This window comes from Macrobrachium rosenbergii, chromosome 4 (genome assembly GCF_040412425.1).
Source record: "Macrobrachium rosenbergii isolate ZJJX-2024 chromosome 4, ASM4041242v1, whole genome shotgun sequence".
Classification (NCBI taxonomy): domain Eukaryota; kingdom Metazoa; phylum Arthropoda; class Malacostraca; order Decapoda; family Palaemonidae; genus Macrobrachium; species Macrobrachium rosenbergii.
This window is the reverse complement of record NC_089744.1, coordinates 67,076,621-67,096,052: the sequence shown is the minus strand read 5'-3', so window position 1 is coordinate 67,096,052 and position 19,432 is coordinate 67,076,621. Positions and strand designations below refer to the sequence as shown.

The 19,432-nt window shown below is 33.9% G+C and overlaps 1 protein-coding gene across 1 annotated transcript; it reads left to right on the top strand.

Moving 5' to 3' along the window:
* Positions 1–1,811: 1,811 nt before the first annotated feature.
* aph-1 (gamma-secretase subunit Aph-1) lies at positions 1,812–18,801 on the top strand. The gene is made up of 5 exons (XM_067099156.1): positions 1,812–2,043; positions 4,364–4,483; positions 6,385–6,485; positions 13,562–13,812; positions 16,438–18,801. Exons 1-5 carry the CDS (start codon positions 1,931–1,933, stop codon positions 16,630–16,632), a joined length of 780 nt encoding a protein of 259 aa, XP_066955257.1. The 5' UTR covers positions 1,812–1,930; the 3' UTR covers positions 16,633–18,801.
* Positions 18,802–19,432: the final 631 nt, after the last annotated feature.

Genomic DNA, 19,432 nt, shown 5'->3' with positions numbered 1-19,432 from the left:
TCTTTCTTCCATCTTACTTTCCTCTACCCTCTCCCAACAATTGGTTCATAGTGCAACAGCGAAGTTTTCCTCCTGTTACACCTTTCAAACCTCTCACTGTCAATTTCTGTTTCAGCGCTGAATGACCTCATTGGTCCCAGTGCTTGGCCTTTGGCCTAAATTCTATATTCAGTTCAATTCAATACAAAGTATCAAACTCTTTTTCCCATATTTTCCCTTTCCAAAGTTACTTATGCACATGGAAACCTTGCATTTACTACAACCAAGGGTCCTTTTCAATTCATTTCCCAAAGCCTCTTCCTTCTCATTCACTTCCGGAACCCCTTGCCTATCGACAACTCTGTTCTTTTTCTCTCACGTGCATTTGCATTTGCATTACCTAGCACGACCACCCTTTCATAATAAACGTGTTTGAGAGAGGGTCTCCCTCCCAAATAATAATAATAATAATAATAATAATAATAATAATAATAATAATAATAATAATAATAATAATATGGACATGGAAACGAGAGAAAATCTTTTGATGAATGCCATATTGTTGTTTTACACATCTTTAGACCCTGGAATATATTGATCCCATTATCTATGCTTAGGAGACGTTTTTGTTCGATACTAAACGGGACTTATGCTAGCTCGGGCTCTTGTTCCTGGAACAGCCTTTAACCTTGGAAACGCCTGTTTCTTCGTATATACATAATACCAGTGTACTGGCTTCTTATTTTCCACAAATGAACTTTCTGATAAACCGACTCCCAGAGGTTTATCCCAATGCTTGGGCAATGTCACTAAATGTCAAACACCCATCCCTGGGGTTTAATCGTGCCCATGGTTTATCTGTTTGACCCAGGTCCATTAGGCAGTTCCTAGCACTTCCCTTGTAGGAAGAGGCGGAAGAAAATACTGGTTCGTATATAAGAAAAACATTTCCGGCACAGTTCTTGTCACATTTGAGAAATGGGTCGGTCTGTTTTGAAAGAAAGAGGATATATAAGAACATTTCGGGTAAAAAAAAAAAGATAAATATAGGTAGACAGGGCCTCCTATAGTGAGATGATTTTACTTGCCCTCAGATTGAGGCATATCAGTGAGGTCTGTTTTAAACAGTTTCAGCTCGAATGATGCTCTGTTACTTCAGGACTTTCTATATTGCAAGCAAGATGTAACTACTGCAACTTATAGCCAGGAAGTATCTGTTTCTTAAGCTATTGCAGAAACCATTGTTTTAAACTAAATTATCTGGTGTTGTCTGTTGTACGTTTGAACACTGTTATATAACAGTTTTGGATAAAAATTATTTTGCCTGTATGGGCGTTTATTACCATTAGAAGCATTTTTCTTCTCTCGAGAGGCACTCACACATTGCAGTGGCCTTAGTGATGTTTACCATCTCATCATCTTCGGACAGATTGTCTCGAAACTTTAAAAATGGGACATTGGTTAAGTCCTTGTGAACTTATTTTTTTTTATTTTTCTGATTTTTTTATAGTTTAGTTTATGAATAATGCCCCGTTTCTCAGAACATATCACACCACGTCTGTGGGAGTACAGCTACATTGGTCAATTATACTCACGAGATGGACATTTTTTTCAGGTTAGAAATGTCTACTTGCTTACGTCAATATTGTGAGACACCACTTTCTTATATTGATTATGTATCCATGACAATAATTTAACAGTATACTGTAGGTCTAAGCATTGAAAATCTTCAGTTTTATATTATTATTTTCTTATAAGCAGGATCCCTCTGTGACTCAGTTGCTACTACATGATTTGCGAAAGCTGATTGGTCGATAGCCTAAGTTGCATGTTTCCTGACCGCTGATTGGTCGGGTGATCAGATTGTCAACAAACCTATCTTGACAGTACTATAGGGTGTAAATATCGTCGTGGATTTTTTGAGTTTTGACTTTTCCATAGTGGATTAACAATGACTATAGCTCAATTTTTCGGGTGTGGGATGATTGCCTTCGGGCCTCCCATAGTAATGTTTGCTCTAACGATAGCCAAAGACCCAATTCGAACCATTATGTTGGTGGCCAGGTCAGTATATCCTGTTCTTACCATCCTCTTCCAGACAAAAGTGTGACAAAAATTGTCGTTTGTTTATGTATCAGGTTTCGGGAGAGGATGCCTGTATGTTAAGTTTTTGAAGGTTTGTTAAATATGCTTAAAATATGCAATATTATGACATTAACTACCATAGGCTAGGTTTGGGCTGTGCTTGCCCTTGCAAGGTTTTGTGAATGAGGAGAGGCCGTGAAGTTGTGTTCCTATGAAGTCTTAGACCTGTAACTCAGCTAAGATTAAGGACTATTAGGATAAGCTAATGGCTCTCCTGCTGAAATAGGAGTCAGACCTGTAACTTAGCTAAGATTAAGGAATATTAGGATAAGCTAATGGCTCTGGTACTGAAACAGGAGCCAGACCTGTAACTTAGCTAAGATTAAGGAATATTAAGATATGAGCTAATGGCTCTGGTACTGAAATAGGAGCCAGCCCTTAACTTAGCTAAGATTAAGGAATGTTAAGATATAAGCTAATGGCTCTGGTAACTCAAGTAAGAGCCAGTTGAGAGCAACGGACATAGGTTCTTCCTACAAAAAGCCTAACCTTTCTTAGAATGCTGTGCCCTGACCTAAACAGACCTTACCCTCCTAACATGACTTAGTATGCCATGTGCTGACCTGGCAGGGGGTGGGGGGACTTCGCCCCTTCTGGAACTCCAAATTAACACTTAACACTGGAAACACAGGCTAAGTCTCTGCTCAGAGGTAGTGTTAGAACCTGCTCCCATTGTTCTTAAACTACCCCTCAAATATGTTAATTTGGGGCATAAACCACATCTAATGCTGTAGCTAATGTAAGCTGAATCAAGGAATAGTTTTATGAAAATGTCATCAATATAAGATAATTTTTTATGATTTAGCCTATCTTTAGGGGGTTTTTGAACATTATAGTTTGGCAAACCACAATTTTAATGTTTCTCCTACCCATGCTTGTTATGGTTAAGGGTAGCCTAATGGATACTTAAACTGTAATTGTGTACAAATGTAAAATATAGTTTTATGATAGTTTATGTGATTTTGACAAGCTGACATTCACTTTGGGTAAATATGCTTGGTTAGCCCATTACAGCCAACCCTCACCCATGTCTGAATAGAAAAACTTGTGAAATATAGGAATTCATTCTAACCTGACCTAACCTAGGGTACCTAGGGTGTCCATGGGGCAGATTCCCTACCTAACCTAGCCCAGGAAATCATGGATAGCAGAGTTAGTTATAGGAATGCATTTTAGCATAACCTTCCTTAACTTTACCTGACCTGGGGTGTCAGGTCATACATTGGACACCATTCCTTACTCATTTTTACTGAGATCACCATAAATCATAAATAGATAATATTTGTTTGCTTACATAGCCTACCTTTGATGTATATTTTCCCCTTTGTTGCTGTCCACAGGGAAATGTAGGGTCATAAAACATTCCCCGATACAAGACTAGGGCATTATTTCTGACAGTGATCACCCATTAATGTAAACAAAGTCGATGTATGTTGTAATAGATTAACATAAAATTTCTGAAGGAAACAAATGTTAAATTTGTCAAAATCACATTGGATATTATAAAAAAATATGTATTTCACATTTAGAATTGTTTACTCCCTATGTAATTGTATTTAGGACCTACCAAGATACAGATATGATATTTCCTTATCAAATTTATCAAAGGTGCTTTCAAAACTATCAGCTGTCTGGTGTTTACCTTGTTCACATATACAGTGGCCTAACTTTCTTAAAATGATAGAAAGTATTACCAGAAGTATGATTTACAGATATAATTTGCACAACTTATGATGAGGATTTTTATGATTTTTGATATTACGATGGCAAGCATATGCTAAGGCAAAATTGTCTTCAGTCCCTTTTAATGCAGTGATTTGAATTTATGTAATAGCCATTTATTTCCAAAATAAATTGATTTGATTATGATATATTATATACTGGTTTATGATATATTATATACTGGTTTATGATATATTTACTGGTGGTAAGATTAATATTTCAGAGCCCTTTAACTCTGATGCTGTAGTCTTTATTTTGATATTTTTGGTGCAGTATATGAAATCCCAGGCTCATAGCCACCAATATCCATCTTTAATGGATCCTTCTTAAAACTAGCCATTGATATGATTATATAGCCATCTCATCTTGTGGTATAGTTAAATATTTTTTCTGAATTAGTAGCTTTTAAACTTGGCTTCTTGCTTTGTTTCCCAGTATGGATGCACATTGATAATTACCCAGAAGAATAAGTTTAAAATATTTCTAATGGAATACTTATTTAATTTTCTTTTTACAGCTCCTTCTTCTGGTTGTTGTCTCTGCTGTTTTCGTCAATCTTATATACAGCTGTCATACCACTGCAGGACTATTTAGCATTTGGACTGGTATTCTCTGTTCTCTTCCAAGAACTTTTCCGGTAAGACTGACACATATATTGTCCTTTATTAATTTGTTATGCTTTACAGTATAATTAGGAATGAAGTACTATTGTAGTTATGTTTAGTCACAAGGAAATTGGTTGCAGATAGTTAATAATGTATCCCTGTGTGTGTGGTATAAAATGTGTAATTATATATATATGCATGTGTATATATTATATACTTATACTGTAAACTGTTCCATACATCCAGGGATGGTAATGGATCAGCACTATTGTTATAATTATTATTGCAGTATTTTTAGTTAGAATAAAAAGGCCTCTCATTTAGTTTAACAAGACCTCTTGGTCACATTTCCAGACTCTCATAAGGTTTTCCTGAAAGATTTTATTTTTAAGTAAGAGAAAATAGAGCTTAAATTAATGTAAACAAAGCAAAGCAAAACATGCATGGAGTAAAAGATTTTTTATGTCCAAAATGTATCACAATAGCAAAATGGAAAGAGACAGGAGTTGACAACCCTGTTGTGATAGATGGGCAGGTCATTTTGATTGCCTTTGGAACATGCTGGTTTTTGAAGGAGGGAGAGAGAGAGAGGGAGAGAGAAAAGGTACATGCTTTTATGTGAATGTGAAAGAGAGAGAGAGAGAGAGAGAGAGAGAGAGAGAGAGAGAGAGAGAGAGAGAGAGAGAATGCCGCATTAAAAGAGAGAACAAAAGACTTAATATTGGTACTTTAGGTTTCCAGAGGTTTTTGAAAATTGAGATCTCAACTGCTGGGATAATTTGGACATTTGATGTGAAGGGGTGAAAAACAGTTGGTCAGAAAAAGGCACATATGGAAGTAACAGGACAAAGACTGTCATATGGCCCACCAAACTGTGGACAAGGGAATAGATGACTACCTAGACCTGATGTTAGTTCATTTAGAAAGATTGCAGGACAGAAGACAGTGGTGGTATCCCTTTTCACATCTAACCCCATAAAGAGAAAAGATGTGGAAACATTTTTTATGATAATAAAATTGGAAATCGATTCAGAATCATGTTTGCATAGAAAAAAATTTCTATCCAATATTATTACTTAATGTTAATAGTGCATTTTAGTTGCAACTGAAATGTGTAACATAGACCAGAGTTAAACATTATAATTGTTTCCAGATGTTACCATGATCTCTAAACCTGTAAGGCTACAGCTCCAAAACTATCCAGATTACAGCCAAACAGAGATTGTGAGGGAGTTTGCATATACATATATATTATTACAATTTGTAGCATATAATAATTATAATAAAAATATCATGCTCTGCTGGTCAAGCTTCCACTACTTAGGGAAACTGTTGCTTTATGAGATAAGAAGTTCTAAGTACTGTACACTTGCTTGTGTTCAAGAATAAAACATGATGACCAATTAGTCTTGTATCAGTCCAAAATAAAATATTAGCCTACACTAAAACAAGTTAACCTGTGATTTTCTGGCAGTAATTGAAAGTACAAACATGGGACAGTATGTTTATTGTAATCATGCAAGGGGTTCAAGTTATTTGAAATTGTAGATTTAACCTGAGAAATAATTATGTTAGAAAAAACGATCAATTTGAAAGAACAATGACCACATGCCTTCCAAACTTCTGTCTTGTTTATACTGAACTATAAATTGTCTCCTTCTAGCATATTTATAATATACTGTATAAAATAGGCAAATAAAATTTAGTGTATTTACTTCCAATTTAGCAGATAAGGAGTGTGATGTGTTGATAATTTGGCTTATTACACTATGGCAGTATTAACTCTGTCTGATCTTGAGTAAGTTCTCTGAAGGAGGTAGTTTGTAATCCCAGCATGCTGTAATGAATTCCAAATACAGAAGCCATTGTCTAAACACAGTATTTGTTCATCTCCATTATTGCAGTGTTTTATTTTTTGTTTAATATCTTTTAGGTTCTTGTGGTTCCTTCTCATTCAGAAAGCAGAAGGAGGTTTGAAGAAAGTCAGTGATGGCAATATGCAGATTGTTGAAAATAAGAATATCTTGGCTTATGGTAAGGTTACTCATTTTTTATTTTCCTTTATTGAATGAAAAATTCTCCCTTTCCTTTTTCAGAGCATTATCTGTTTTCTCATGCATTATTTTAAGTGGATATTTTCAGTACTATTTGTTACTATTATGTGAGCTGGTTAATATTATAGGGAAATCACGTAGTAATATACAGTTCTCTTCTTCTTGACATTACTGTACTATTTTGGAAGTACTGTAATGGGTTTGCATGAAAAAATTGCTTTTGTTTTTTAGGTAAATTTTTTCTGTATATTCAGCTATATTTGGCATCAAGGTAGAAATGAATACGGAAGGGTTGGTGTTATTGCTAACATACAGTTGGGAAAAATCTGAAAGGCTTTCTAACTTTTGAAGGGAGCTTTCACAAAATAGAATGCCCAGGCTTTTCGACTTTTGAAGGGAACTTTCACAAAAAAGAATTCCCATGTAAAAAAAATGTGGAGAGCAAAGTGAAATATATATATTAGTAAAAAAAATATGTGAAGTGATTTCAGAGGATGCACATCCACAATAATCTCAAAAAGGATTTTCAAGATGAAGTTTTGTTCAGTACAGAGTTACTTGGACAATATCGTTAATCACCTGTCATAATATGACCAAAACAGATGTAAAAGATAATTAGTATCATGGAATATTTAAAACAAGGCGTTCTTGAAGGAAATTATGAAAATGTTCCGTGCTAAGTACAGTATACATTTTTAATCCCATCTCACGACTAGCTAATTATCGTTATATCCTAACATGACTTCTTGCATTGCTAAAGTCTGTAACACATGGTTGTTTTATCCAGGCTGATTTCAGAAGATATTTTACTATACTTTGGTCAACATAATGGCTATAATATTGTGTAATATTAAATGCAATAATGTCCCATATCATGAAGTGTGTCGCTTTGGTTTTGAGTTACCATTTATTTCCGTGTATAAGATGGCCTTTAGATAAGACAAGGTAAAAAATTATGGCAAATTTTCATGAATTTATCTCATATCTGTAGTATAAGATGACTGCCAAATTACAAAACCATCTGTGTACAGCCTAGCTTTTGCAACAACAAGTATCTTATGAAATACAGTGTTATTGCAAATGCTGTTTTACTTACCGTATCCTTAGAAATTCAAAATAAATGAAAGAGCAAAGCCGATTCTAAATCATGTTTTTCCCACACACATTACCTAAAAGGCAAACCATTTTTTAGTTTACGTGTTGTCACCAATCACAAACAACCTATAACAACAATACGATAATGTACGATAATTTAAGAAAAGTGCCCAAACAAAAATGTGCAATGAGAAAAGGAAGTACTTGTTGGCTGAAGTTGGAAAATGATGTTGCAGAATTAATATTATTCAAATTCAAATTCAAATTATGTTATCCTAAATGTTATTAGTACTGTAATTACACTGCCATTAAAATTTCTGAAAGGTTACCGAAAGATAAAGGTTGCTGTGAGTGTAACCATAACTCGATGTTTACATTTTCTCAGCTGGGCTTGCATAGATAAAAGTTGATTTTATTGATATGGAATTATTCATCAAATAGGCTTTTTATTATGAAGATATGCCAACAATATATAAGGTAAAATTAGTTTTATTACCTTTATTATAGGGTTTATTTCATAATGTGAATCTTTTCATGCATGTCTGTGGTTATCACACCGATGTCGAGGCTAGCCTACCGATAAACATCACTTAGAATTCAAGGTTTGATTTTTAGAGTGGTAATATAAGACAATCTCCAATTTTAAGGGGTGAATTTTAGGATTTGAAGGTCGTCTTATGTGAAGAAATATACGGTAATTTCTTTTTCTTGACTTTAAGAAACATCATCCATGTGGATTTGCAATTTATTAAGGTATTACCTCTTGAATTTAGAGTATTTTTCTTTCATGAGCCTTAATATTACTTGTATCACTTTACTTTGTACTGTATTATTCCTTGTAAATAGAAGAGAGAATAGCACTGTAATTTTATGCTTTTCACCAAATCAGAGCTACAGAAACTAACAAGTTTTTATGTTGCAGTAGGTTGTCACAAGAGCTAACTCTGGGGTTTGTGTTTTGCACTGACAGAAAATGTCCATTTTCAGGCTATGCTTAGGGTAGGCTTTGCATGAAGCAGGAACTACTAATAAACTCCAAGCCCTCACTAAATAGTTTCGTGAATGAGGCTGGAAAATTTCATTATGTATGCATGTAAACAGTGTTTATTTTGTTCATGCCCAAAGACTTGACTTTGGCATAAAAAGAATAAACTGTACAAGCTTATCACAAAGTATGCAAATGTTGTATATGTACATGTACAGCAATCTTGAAGGAGCTTAAGAAAGCTTTGTTTTGGTTTCTGGAGCGGTGCACAACCAGCACAGTTTACATCACAGGAGAATCATGGTGGATATACATGGTAAATGGTGATCATAGTGAATACTTTTAACAGTTTCCACAATTGGCCTGTGATACAAATTCATTATGCATGGCAGATTTTAATTTCTATCATTCAAGCACTGCTTTATGGCCTCTTTTTTTTCTCTCTTTCATTTAGATAATGACGCATGGAATTTTCCAATTGTATCTTTTTGCATACCAAGAGGTATTATTTTTTTTTTTTTATTTATGTATCCCAGTAATGTGTCTGTTATTGGTAGGTTTTAATGATCTCTCTAACTGACTGTATTGATTTTTTTTTCTTGTATTGACATGGAAGTTACCTTAAATTCTGACCACTTATTTAGGATATAAATAGCTCACAAATGGTAGCATGTAATTGCAGTTATATCTGGGCTATATAGGCTATGTTGTATACAGAATATGTATTCTAGCCTTATTCTAGGCAGGTGAAAATAGAACAAAAATGTTTGTCTTAGAGTAGATGTCACTTGAAGTTGAAGACTAAGGATTCTTCTTGTTCATTGTTAAGGTTGACCAAGGTTGAAGAATGGAAACTTCAGACTTACTTATTTTCTGTAATCCTTCCCAGGGTAACCAATTGCTTACATTCCCTTGGATATAATGGTAACTGGTTCCTTGTAATATAGAAAATTCATTTAGTATAGCATTCTTATGCCTGTTGTCTAGACTAGACTGTAATCTGGCCTAACCTAACTGTTACACAACACTGTTTGCTTTGCTGTACATTCATAAATTGAATGGCACTTGACCACAATTGTGCATTTTAGTAACATTTTATTGAAGAACACTGCTTACTTTCTTGTTCTTCATATGATGCTATAATTCCAACCACATACATGCATAATATGGTGTAACTTTTATAAACACTGTTATAACAATTCTTAGTTTTTTGCTGTACAGCATTGTAGAAATACAAAAAACTCGACTCACTGCAAGGACAGAGTTTTACAATATCACCTAAGACTAGTGCATACCTTCTACAAAGGAGAAATATTTAACTAAAATGAAAAACAAAGGGTCCAAGTTCCTATCCCCTCCTTGGCACCAGTACATGTTTAGAAACTTATTGGAAATTTGAACACCTCTGCTTAGGCACACAGATATCATATGTACTATCAGTTTGAGAGTCTAATCTCACCTCTTGATATAATGAAAACCAGTTTTTTTTTATAGGTTAATGAAGGTATGGTCATTAATATTAATGAAGGATTTCCATCAGTTACATAATTTTAATCCTGGGGAAACTGGTTTTAATTTTTGAAGAACAACAAAGTCTTAAAGTACAAAACTTTAGGGTAGAACATAAATCTACAGCAACAGTACTTCTCTTGTGAATAGCAATTATTCTCTCTCTCTCTCTCTCTCTCTCTCTCTCTCTCTCTCTCTCTCTCTCTCTCTCTCTCTCTCTCTCTCTCTCTCTCTTAACCAGAGTTATAATAAAAGTGGAACATTGTAATCAGTAAGGTCTACAAACAGACAAAATGAGTAGTTTTTTTTTTTAATACCACCCTTAAAGCACCTTTCTAATCTCTTTACCATTCTAAACTCATAAACTTTATCAGTATCTAGTTATTTCTAATTTATAGAAGAATTAACTTATCATTTTTCTTAGTTTCTTACATCGTCATTCAGGTTCATTCACTCGGTAGCTATGAGCAGGAAGAACTTTCTTTTGAAAACAATATAGCTCTTAAAGCATCCTAATGATCAACCAACTGTCATGGAGTTTGGAAAGCTCTTGGACATATAACTCTTCATGTAAAGAGTGACCCATATAGAAAAGGGTAAAGGTGAAGACAAAAGAAGAAGAAGAGAAAGACTCTTCATACAAAACTTAACTGATAACAAGTTTCCCTTACACAAAACAAACCACGTCACTACCAGATCAATAATCTTTGAATTCAGCACTCACTAACATACTTGGAACTTTACATAATGATTATATATATGAACTTGTTTTAAAGTATGTAAATTTTAAAAATATATTTTTCATAGAAAATAAAATAATACAGTAGAATGATCTCAAATTTCTTCACTTAATCTAGAGGAAGGAACAATATTATTATCACCTCTTGTGTGTGATTTTTCATTTGTGACATCTGCCACAATATTTCTTCCATGTTTCATAACCATTGTTCTTGTTGTTGAAATGGTTTTATGTTGTCATCAGCATGTTTGTTTCGGATTGGCCACTTGTTTTCCAACTCATATTTAGTGCCATGTCTAAACACTTTGGTTATTCGATATGGACAACACCTCCTGGGATTTAGTTTCTTACCAGTATTAGGTATCGCATTTTTATTTTTAACCCACACTAGATAGTTTTCATCAACGTATTTTTCCTCTTTTGATTTGCTATCATGTGATACCTAGTGATCATCTCTGAGTTTTCTGAGTTATTTTATGAGCCTTTGCAATGGCAGAGTCTTGTGTATCATAAGTGATTGTGTATAACACAAACATCACTTGTTTGGGTGCTCTGTGGGAGCAAAATACATATATAAAGGGGCTGTTCACCTAGAGTGGTATGTTCAGCAGAATTAAGCACAAACTGAGTTTCACCCAAGTACTTTGGCCATTGAGAAGGATATCCTTTTCACACAACATTTTGTACAGTTTTCATGACCCTGTGCATTCTTTCACTTACACTTTCATTTTAGATAGGCTAATGAAACTAGTTTTATTTGTCCTGTCATAAATATCTAAATTAGTTTGAAGTGAATTTAGAGTCAGTATCAAGGGTGGCTTTTTGGTGGACAAGAATCATTTGCATTGGTAAGGAAGCTTTTGCTTATTTATTTTGTTGAATTGCTTTGCAATGGATAAAATTGCACCTATCAACTGTAATAATCAGTGACATATCTAAAACCATTTGCACCAGATAACATATTGGTAACATATTAATGGCCTATTAAAGGCCTAGTTACAGGAGGGAATTCTTATATCTGTTGTTGTAATGAACTGCTTGGTTTTTGCTTTATGACACGTAACACATTCACATACATATTTGGTAACATTAGTCCTTAGTGAAGGTCAACTGAACAAGTTTTCAATAGCATCAGTAGTTTTGCTTGTACCAAGTGATCTGATATTGAATCATTGCCAAACTTCAAAGCTGCCAACCCCTTAGAAAGTGTTAATCACAAGGAAGTTGAGTTATCAGCTTTATCTGCACTGATATGATAATACTTCATACATTATTATTATTTTTAAAATAGTTTAACCAGACCACTGAGCTGACTATCAGCTCTCATAGGGCTGGCCTGAAGGATTAGGATGAAATGCCAGGTCTAAGCCATAGGCCTAGAACTAGGACCAAATAGGTCATTCGTGTGATAATGAATAAATGAAAATGAAGTTTAAAAGAAAAAACTGTATAATGAACATGCTTTTACACTGAAACACATGTATACGATAAATACATTTCCAATGTGGATTGATGTATAAAAGCTTTAGGAAATTTCATTTGTGGTAATATGCCATAACTAGAAAAGTTTAGTTTAGCACACTTTGGTTCTTCTAACTGCATCTGTTTGCAGTCATTTTTGTTCAGACCAAGATAATTGTTATTAATCTGTACCTGATTATTTTTATATGTCCTATGTTCTACTTTGAAATGGTAATCCTACATTTCAAAACTCACCTACTCCGTCTTGTTTATTTTGTAGTTCTTTGACTACTGAAATTTGTGGTTGATGATTTGTGTGAATGTAACCCCCCAAAAATTAAAATACTGTAAAAGTAATTGCTTGTGTACCAGTATTACTCTAATGCTGTTGGATAGTAGAGAAATATCCAATAGGTTTAAACTGATAATTTTGTTTCTGCATAAAACTAGCTCTTACACGCTCTAAACTGGCATAATAATTCAAATACTGTAGTCAAGTTTGGAGAGCTTGAATTTTTTTGTCCATATCAGCCTGATTGGAGCACAGTTATATTTATCTGTCAGTCATGAAAAACATGCTATGTTGTGGGCACCAGTCCATTTTCACCTACATCGTAAATTCTACCTGCAAGTACAGTACCTTGAAAGGTTGCGTATTGCTAATTCCTTTGGTTGCATCTCTTCCATTCCTGTGGGCTTTCATCTAACACATTCCATCATGTCTTGTTGCCCATTTCAAACCAGCTTTCATTGCACTCTGTTATAAACTTTCATTGTGGAAATCTGGATGGCAACTTGCATCTTACCAACCACACTAAAGTGAATAAACATACCAGGTTGTTTTTTTTTTTTTTTTTTTTTTGAGAAATTCTGAGTGATTTTACATCCTTGGGTAGGTTGATAACATCTGAGTGAAATACACAACGTCCCATATAGAGAAGTCATTTATACTTGTCACTTTCCTGCCTAGCTAAATATAGTGTTTGGCTGCAGCAAGGAAATGGTTTTTACTTTCTTTTGAATCTGTGAAATATTTTTGCATTCTAGTTTATATTAGTATTAAGAGTAAAGCTCAATTCCAAGTAAGTGGATGTAAGGGAGCTATGACTTCATTTTAAAGGGAATTTCACATTTTGGAGCCGTAGATCATCCTTTTGGTAAGCTTGTAGTAGGTGTGTCGTTTAAGTACTACAGTAATTGAACAGTAAGGTAACTGTTTTTTATCCGTTATATATGAGTTTGCTATTAAGATATTTACTTTCTCCAGTTTCAGGGCTTGGTTTCGGCATGATTTCAGGCGCATTTTCACTGATTAATGTCCTTGCTGATATGACTGGACCAGGCACTATTGGAAGGCATGGTGATCCCAAGCAATTTTTCGTAGCATCAGCAGTCACAAGTCTTGCTTTTATTTTACTCCATGTATTTTGGGGTATTCTTTTCTTTAATGCCCTGCATCGTCGTGCATATCTACAGTTGGCTTATGTAGTTCTTTGCCATCTTTTAGCATCTTGTATTGTAAGTATCAGCGCAGTATATTTTTTTATAAGGCCATTTGGTGTGTACATACAAATAACAAACCTCCTATTTTTAGTCATGAATGCTTGGTCATAACAGACTACAAGCTTACTATATAGTTGCAGCCTGAAACAAGCTGCACAGTCATGAGAATGCAGTTTAAGATTTTCCCCATTAGGTTAATCCTGTCTCATTTGTCAAATCCCCAAATCTCCATAGTGGTGTATCAGTGTACCATAATTAACAAACTGTGAGTTTCACTGAAGTTTCTTTGACATTGTCCAAGTGATCCTCAGCTGCAGTGCTTTCTGCATTTTACTTTTCATCTAATCCTTTTTATCTCTTCCCACATAGCTATTGGACTTCATAAATTTGATTTTGCCTTCAATCTTTCATGTGATTTAAGAACCAACCTTTAGGTCAATCCTATGATTTTAGAAATACCTGTATAACATTTTTGTTTTGTTACAGTACTTGGTAATAACAATTGTTTGTTGCATGCACTTATTTTTTGCCTTGGGTCTTTGATGATTTTAAGTATATGGACTCTATATATACTAGCTCTTGGTCTTAGTATTGATCAAAATTATATTCTTGTAATTTTAATTTGATAGTGATGCATTTGTGTGCTTGGTGATGTGTTAGTGACTTAGATTTACTTAACCAGTATTTTTAGTTTCAATTGTACATACTCCAGTTGCATATTTTTATCTTAGATTTTTATGTTTTTTCAGTTGTTTGAGTCCTTGACTAAGTGAAGCTGCCATTTTTGCCAGCTTTGGAGCACATATTAGCCATTTTATAACTCCATACTGACATTGTGTTAAGATTCTGTATGTAACAGTCACTTGATGTGTTCTTCCTTTCATTCCAAGTTTATTTCCCTTTCATTCCAAGTTTATTCTTTAAACTCTGGGATAATAAAGGATTGCATACTCTTCTAGTTATGCTTTTATGTGGACTAGAAGTTCAGAATATTGCCACTAAATTTATTTCACCACAAACCAATTGTTTGTGATATAGTCCATTTTGTTAGTTGCTTGAACTACCAAACATCAGTCTTCTGTAAAAGAAAAAACATTGTCATATGCAAACAGTAACTTAGAGCATGGGTTTAGGAATCCCCAGGGCCTATAAGGCTGACTTTCTCATTTCATGTTATCTAATGACTGGTTCATACCTCATAGAGATCTCCATACTTTTGGACTATTTGCTAAAGATTGCTACTTTTCTCTGATTGCGTTTTGTTATCATGTTTTTTCTAGGTAAAGGCTGTGTTGTCCCAAGGGTAAATTTGTATATGAAGTAGATTTAGGTTACATATTTAGTGTAAAATGTTTGAGAGAGTTTTGTACTCACTATTTTGTATTTTGGATGATGTGACTTCTCATTTTTGTTGCTTTAAGCTTTTGGGTCAAGCACTCCATTTAGACCGTGCATTGAAAATTTATTCTTTCTGGTAAGGATTCAAGAGATGGCATGTCCAGGTTGTTTCTCTCCATAAGGTGCAGTAAGGAACAGGCAGCGAAGAATATAATTTCAACTTGGCCCAAACTGGTCATTTCAACAGTGTTATGGAGGGCAGAGTTGCACAGATTAAGATTCTTATTCGCAAGATCTGGGCTTTTTCTAAGTCTTTCATTTGTGAGAGAAATCTAGATATCAATTCGTAAATTACGCATGGCACTGGGTGCCAAACGGTATATGAATTCTTATTCTTTAAGATGCTTGATAGTTTCTGCAGGACGAGTTTTATTTGTCAAACAGTGAGCCTCATCTTCTTCTCTCTTTAATCCTTTGTTAATGCCATCATGGCATCCTGCTAGACATAGTATATCAGCATCATTCATCATTAGACCCACTGTTATTACCATTAGCCATACAGTTTGTATTCTCCTATTTTGCATAAGAGATTTAATTTGGCAGTGACTCCTTTTATCCAGATCCATAGTTACTTCAACTTATTTGTAGCCCAGGAGATACCTCTGTGATCTTACAGGTCCACTTTTACCATTTTGTGTTATTAACTGAGTGTCTTCTCACCTCGGTTGCTGTTGGTATAATAATAGTTGTTATAATAATAGCAACTAATTTTTCCAAAATAAAGTTAATTTTTTTCATACAACCAGTAACTTATGATCAGGTGCCCTCCTTGCAACACCTTGATGATATCTCACAGCGAGACAGCCAACTGGAACTATGGGATTCTTTTTTTTTTCTGTAGAAAATCAATAAGTCTAGGATTTATTGCAGATTGTTAAATGAAAATTTTGTTTTTAATCAGTTACTTTTACTACAAAAAACTTGTGAAAAATTTGTAAATAGTTTTTTGATAAATTTTTGTGAAATGTAGATGTAGTGTATATATTTTTGGGTTTAACTTATTCTTATTTTTGGGTTTAACTTATTCTAATTTTGCTCTCTTATTCTAATTATGCTCCCTTATTTAAGAACAAATGAGGGCTTACTCGGAAAGTCAGAGATGACATAGTGTTTTGGTTTTAACTACTTTACAGTAGTAGTTGTGATGTAATGATATTGGACACTGTACAGTAGATCATTTTTTGTGCGCTTCTCTGCTGGGTTGTCATGGAAGAATATTAATAAATTATATTGAAATTTCAGACACTTATGAACCCCATGTACTCCGTGACCATTCCAACGGTATGGATCTTAACAGTACTCTCTGGCATTCTGGCTTTCATTGTTGCTGGTGGGTCACATAGGACTGTGATGATTGCAATCAAGGGTCATTCAAGAGTCTTACAAGTTGATGCTACTGACTCAAGAGGGACCTTGACAGATGCTGGGGCAATGTAGAATCCTGTGTAACATAGTTCTTAGGTCTTTTTGTATTGCCGTTATTATGTTAATTTGATCTTTTTACTAGAGATGCTAAGTCTTTATTATATTAATATACAGAGTTTGGTGCACAGAACCAAGTGGTTGGATTTTAGCAGTACTTTTTAGTAGAATTTATATGTGAGTAAACAAATTGGAGAGTATTGGTTTTCTTTATATCCTATTCTTATTGTTTAATTACTAAGAACTTCTGTAGGATTAAATAATTATGATACGTATTTTTTTACATTGTGATTAACATTGTCTTTTGAAATAGCAATTAAAGTCTTTTTTGTTAGGAAATATTACCTTATTATTGCTTTTTTTTTGTGCTCTATATACACTGATTTTTTATTTATGTTCCTTGTATTATACTGTACCATATATGTTCCTGTGTATTTGAGTACTGTTCTGGTAATTGAATGATGTTTTAATGAATTGCTAGTGTACCATCATTATGATAAGCTCATTGCAAGTAACAAAGTCTCAAGAATGTGTGAATGCATTCAACTTTCATCCTTTTGTGTACCTTTTGTTTGTTGTTTAGGTCATTTGTGTAGAAGCACATTCCAGGACTACCCAGATGCTCCCATGTGTTTTGCCTCTTGTATTTCTCGTTTTCCGTCCGCTTATTCTTGTTGAGCATAACTTCTGGAGTCAGGATCTAGTTCCTCATAATGTAGTTACTGTATTTTCAGGAAGGAGACAGTAATATGGGATGCTGTATTATTTTGGTAATCTTTTTTTCTCTGCTTATAAGGAAGTATGAAATATTGATAAATTTGTTCCTTTAACTGTAGTCTGAGCTCTCTCATTTGTGATAGTAAAGGAAGCTGATGTGTCACTACTACATTTTTGTGTGCTCTTAAAATAACCTGTTCTGTAGATGTTTTTCTCCTTTGAACCAGAACAAAGTCTTTTCCTATGTTGCCTGTTTATTATCTTCCCTTTTATCATAATTTTGTAATCCTTATGTATCTTTAAGCTATCATATTGTAACTGTTCTCAGAGTACAGTAACAATAGTTTTTATGACCAACCTTTTTTGTATTGGTCCAATATTAAGTCATCTTTAAATGTAACAAGTAAAACTTCATCCCACATCTTAATATAAATATTTTTGCAACTGCATGCATACAAGGAGGCAGTTGACTATACATTATGTGTAATTTTGGTGTGTTTTGATATTTGAAACTAATTTTTCAGTTTTTATGACCAGACGATTCAGTTCTTAGGATTTATTCAAGAAGATTTTGTAATTTTCATTCAGGAAAAGTAAATTGAATTTGTTGCCTGGTGTACAAAGTTAATTTTTGAAGATATCACACACAGCCTTTAGCTTCGGTGGTGATTTCCTAAAATTTTGTTACTTTATTTGAAAACAGAATGACGTTTTTTCCTTCAATTTGCCTTTATAAGTATACTGGAATATTACCAGCTGTAATTACAGACTGGATAAATGCATAATGCTGTTTTTCTTAAATTATATAAGTTCAGCCAAAAGTGCTATTTTCAGTTTGTGACAAAGCTTTAGATTTTAATAAGCTGAATGGTCATAAAGAGCTACGATCTTTATTGTGATTCTGAGTTCTTGAACTTTTAAGCCTATGTGTTACATAAATCTATACTTAACTCCCGCACTGAATTTGACATGGTACCTAGCCAATATTAGGTAATCTTAAATTGTAATATCTACATTTTGAAGGTTGTTTGATTTTGTGTTCATCATGCAGAATGCTTTTTATGGTAGTCAAGGGACGTCCTTAACATGTAATCAAACATGTAAATAACTTATTTTGGTTTATTTCTGTCTTCATTAATGGTATTTTGTATATATAAAGCAGTCTGCTCATTTGATATAGCACTGTACATAAAATGATCTGCTGAGTATTTTCAAGTTACAGACCTTGATGGGAGTGAATGTTTGTGGTATGTAGTTTATGAACTAGGTACAGTTTGTCATTTTGTATGGAGCCCATTCCTGATGCTGTTGTGAGTGTTAGTATGCACTGATTCTCTGTATGTGATTTTATAGATAGCAAATAGGAAATTCATATTGCTTTACATTTTATACTTGTCATGAGGAAAACTGTAAAGTTGAGTATTGTATTTAGTATTTACCATTACATAATAAATTTGCTAATATGAACTACTGTGTGTGTATTAGCCTTCCTTACTAACAAGAAAAAAATGCTGCTACACCAAATAACTTATTTCTGGTTAAGTGTTCTTGAAGTGGATACAAGTTGAAAGGAGAATATGCATGCAGAAGGAAAACCAGATGGAAGAAAACACTGAGATTTAGGTTAGATAATTTTTTTGAGCTATCCCATGATGATGTTTAAATAGGTTTACAAAGACAAGTTGACCTAAAATTTTTGGAGGCTATAGAATTCTTGTATTTTTTGACCTGATATTTGTTTCTAAGTTAACTTGGTTGACCTTGCTAACGAGCTTCCAGTCTGATATATGCCAATTACCTCAGATCTAGTTGCGAAACATCAAGCTCAACTTGTATTTGCATGGGTCTAGGACAAGTCAAATTAATTAGATTGTACAAAGATTTGGATTTATTCGAGTGTAAACATGTCTGCCTTGCACAAAATAAGTGCCGAGTCAGTCATAGTAAGGGGGATAAGATTTTGCGAACAAGGGTTCATGTTTAAGTTCAAGAAATTTATTGACATATATTACATAAACATCAAATGGGGTGTATCAGCATGCTGGTACACCCTCCACAGTATTTTAACAATACATCATTCACATTCCAAAATTACTTA

What these genes read in the sequence shown, in the direction of transcription:
- aph-1 (XM_067099156.1), top strand. Translation starts at nt 1,931, where the DNA reads ATGACTATAGCTCAATTTTTCGGGTGTGGGATGATTGCCTTCGGGCCT. An exon ending in ACCATTATGTTGGTGGCCAG is followed by an intron (nt 2,044 to 4,363) that starts GTCAGTATATCC and finishes TTCTTTTTACAG; the next exon opens with CTCCTTCTTCTGGTTGTTGT. An exon ending in TAAGAATATCTTGGCTTATG is followed by an intron (nt 6,486 to 13,561) that starts GTAAGGTTACTC and finishes TACTTTCTCCAG; the next exon opens with TTTCAGGGCTTGGTTTCGGC.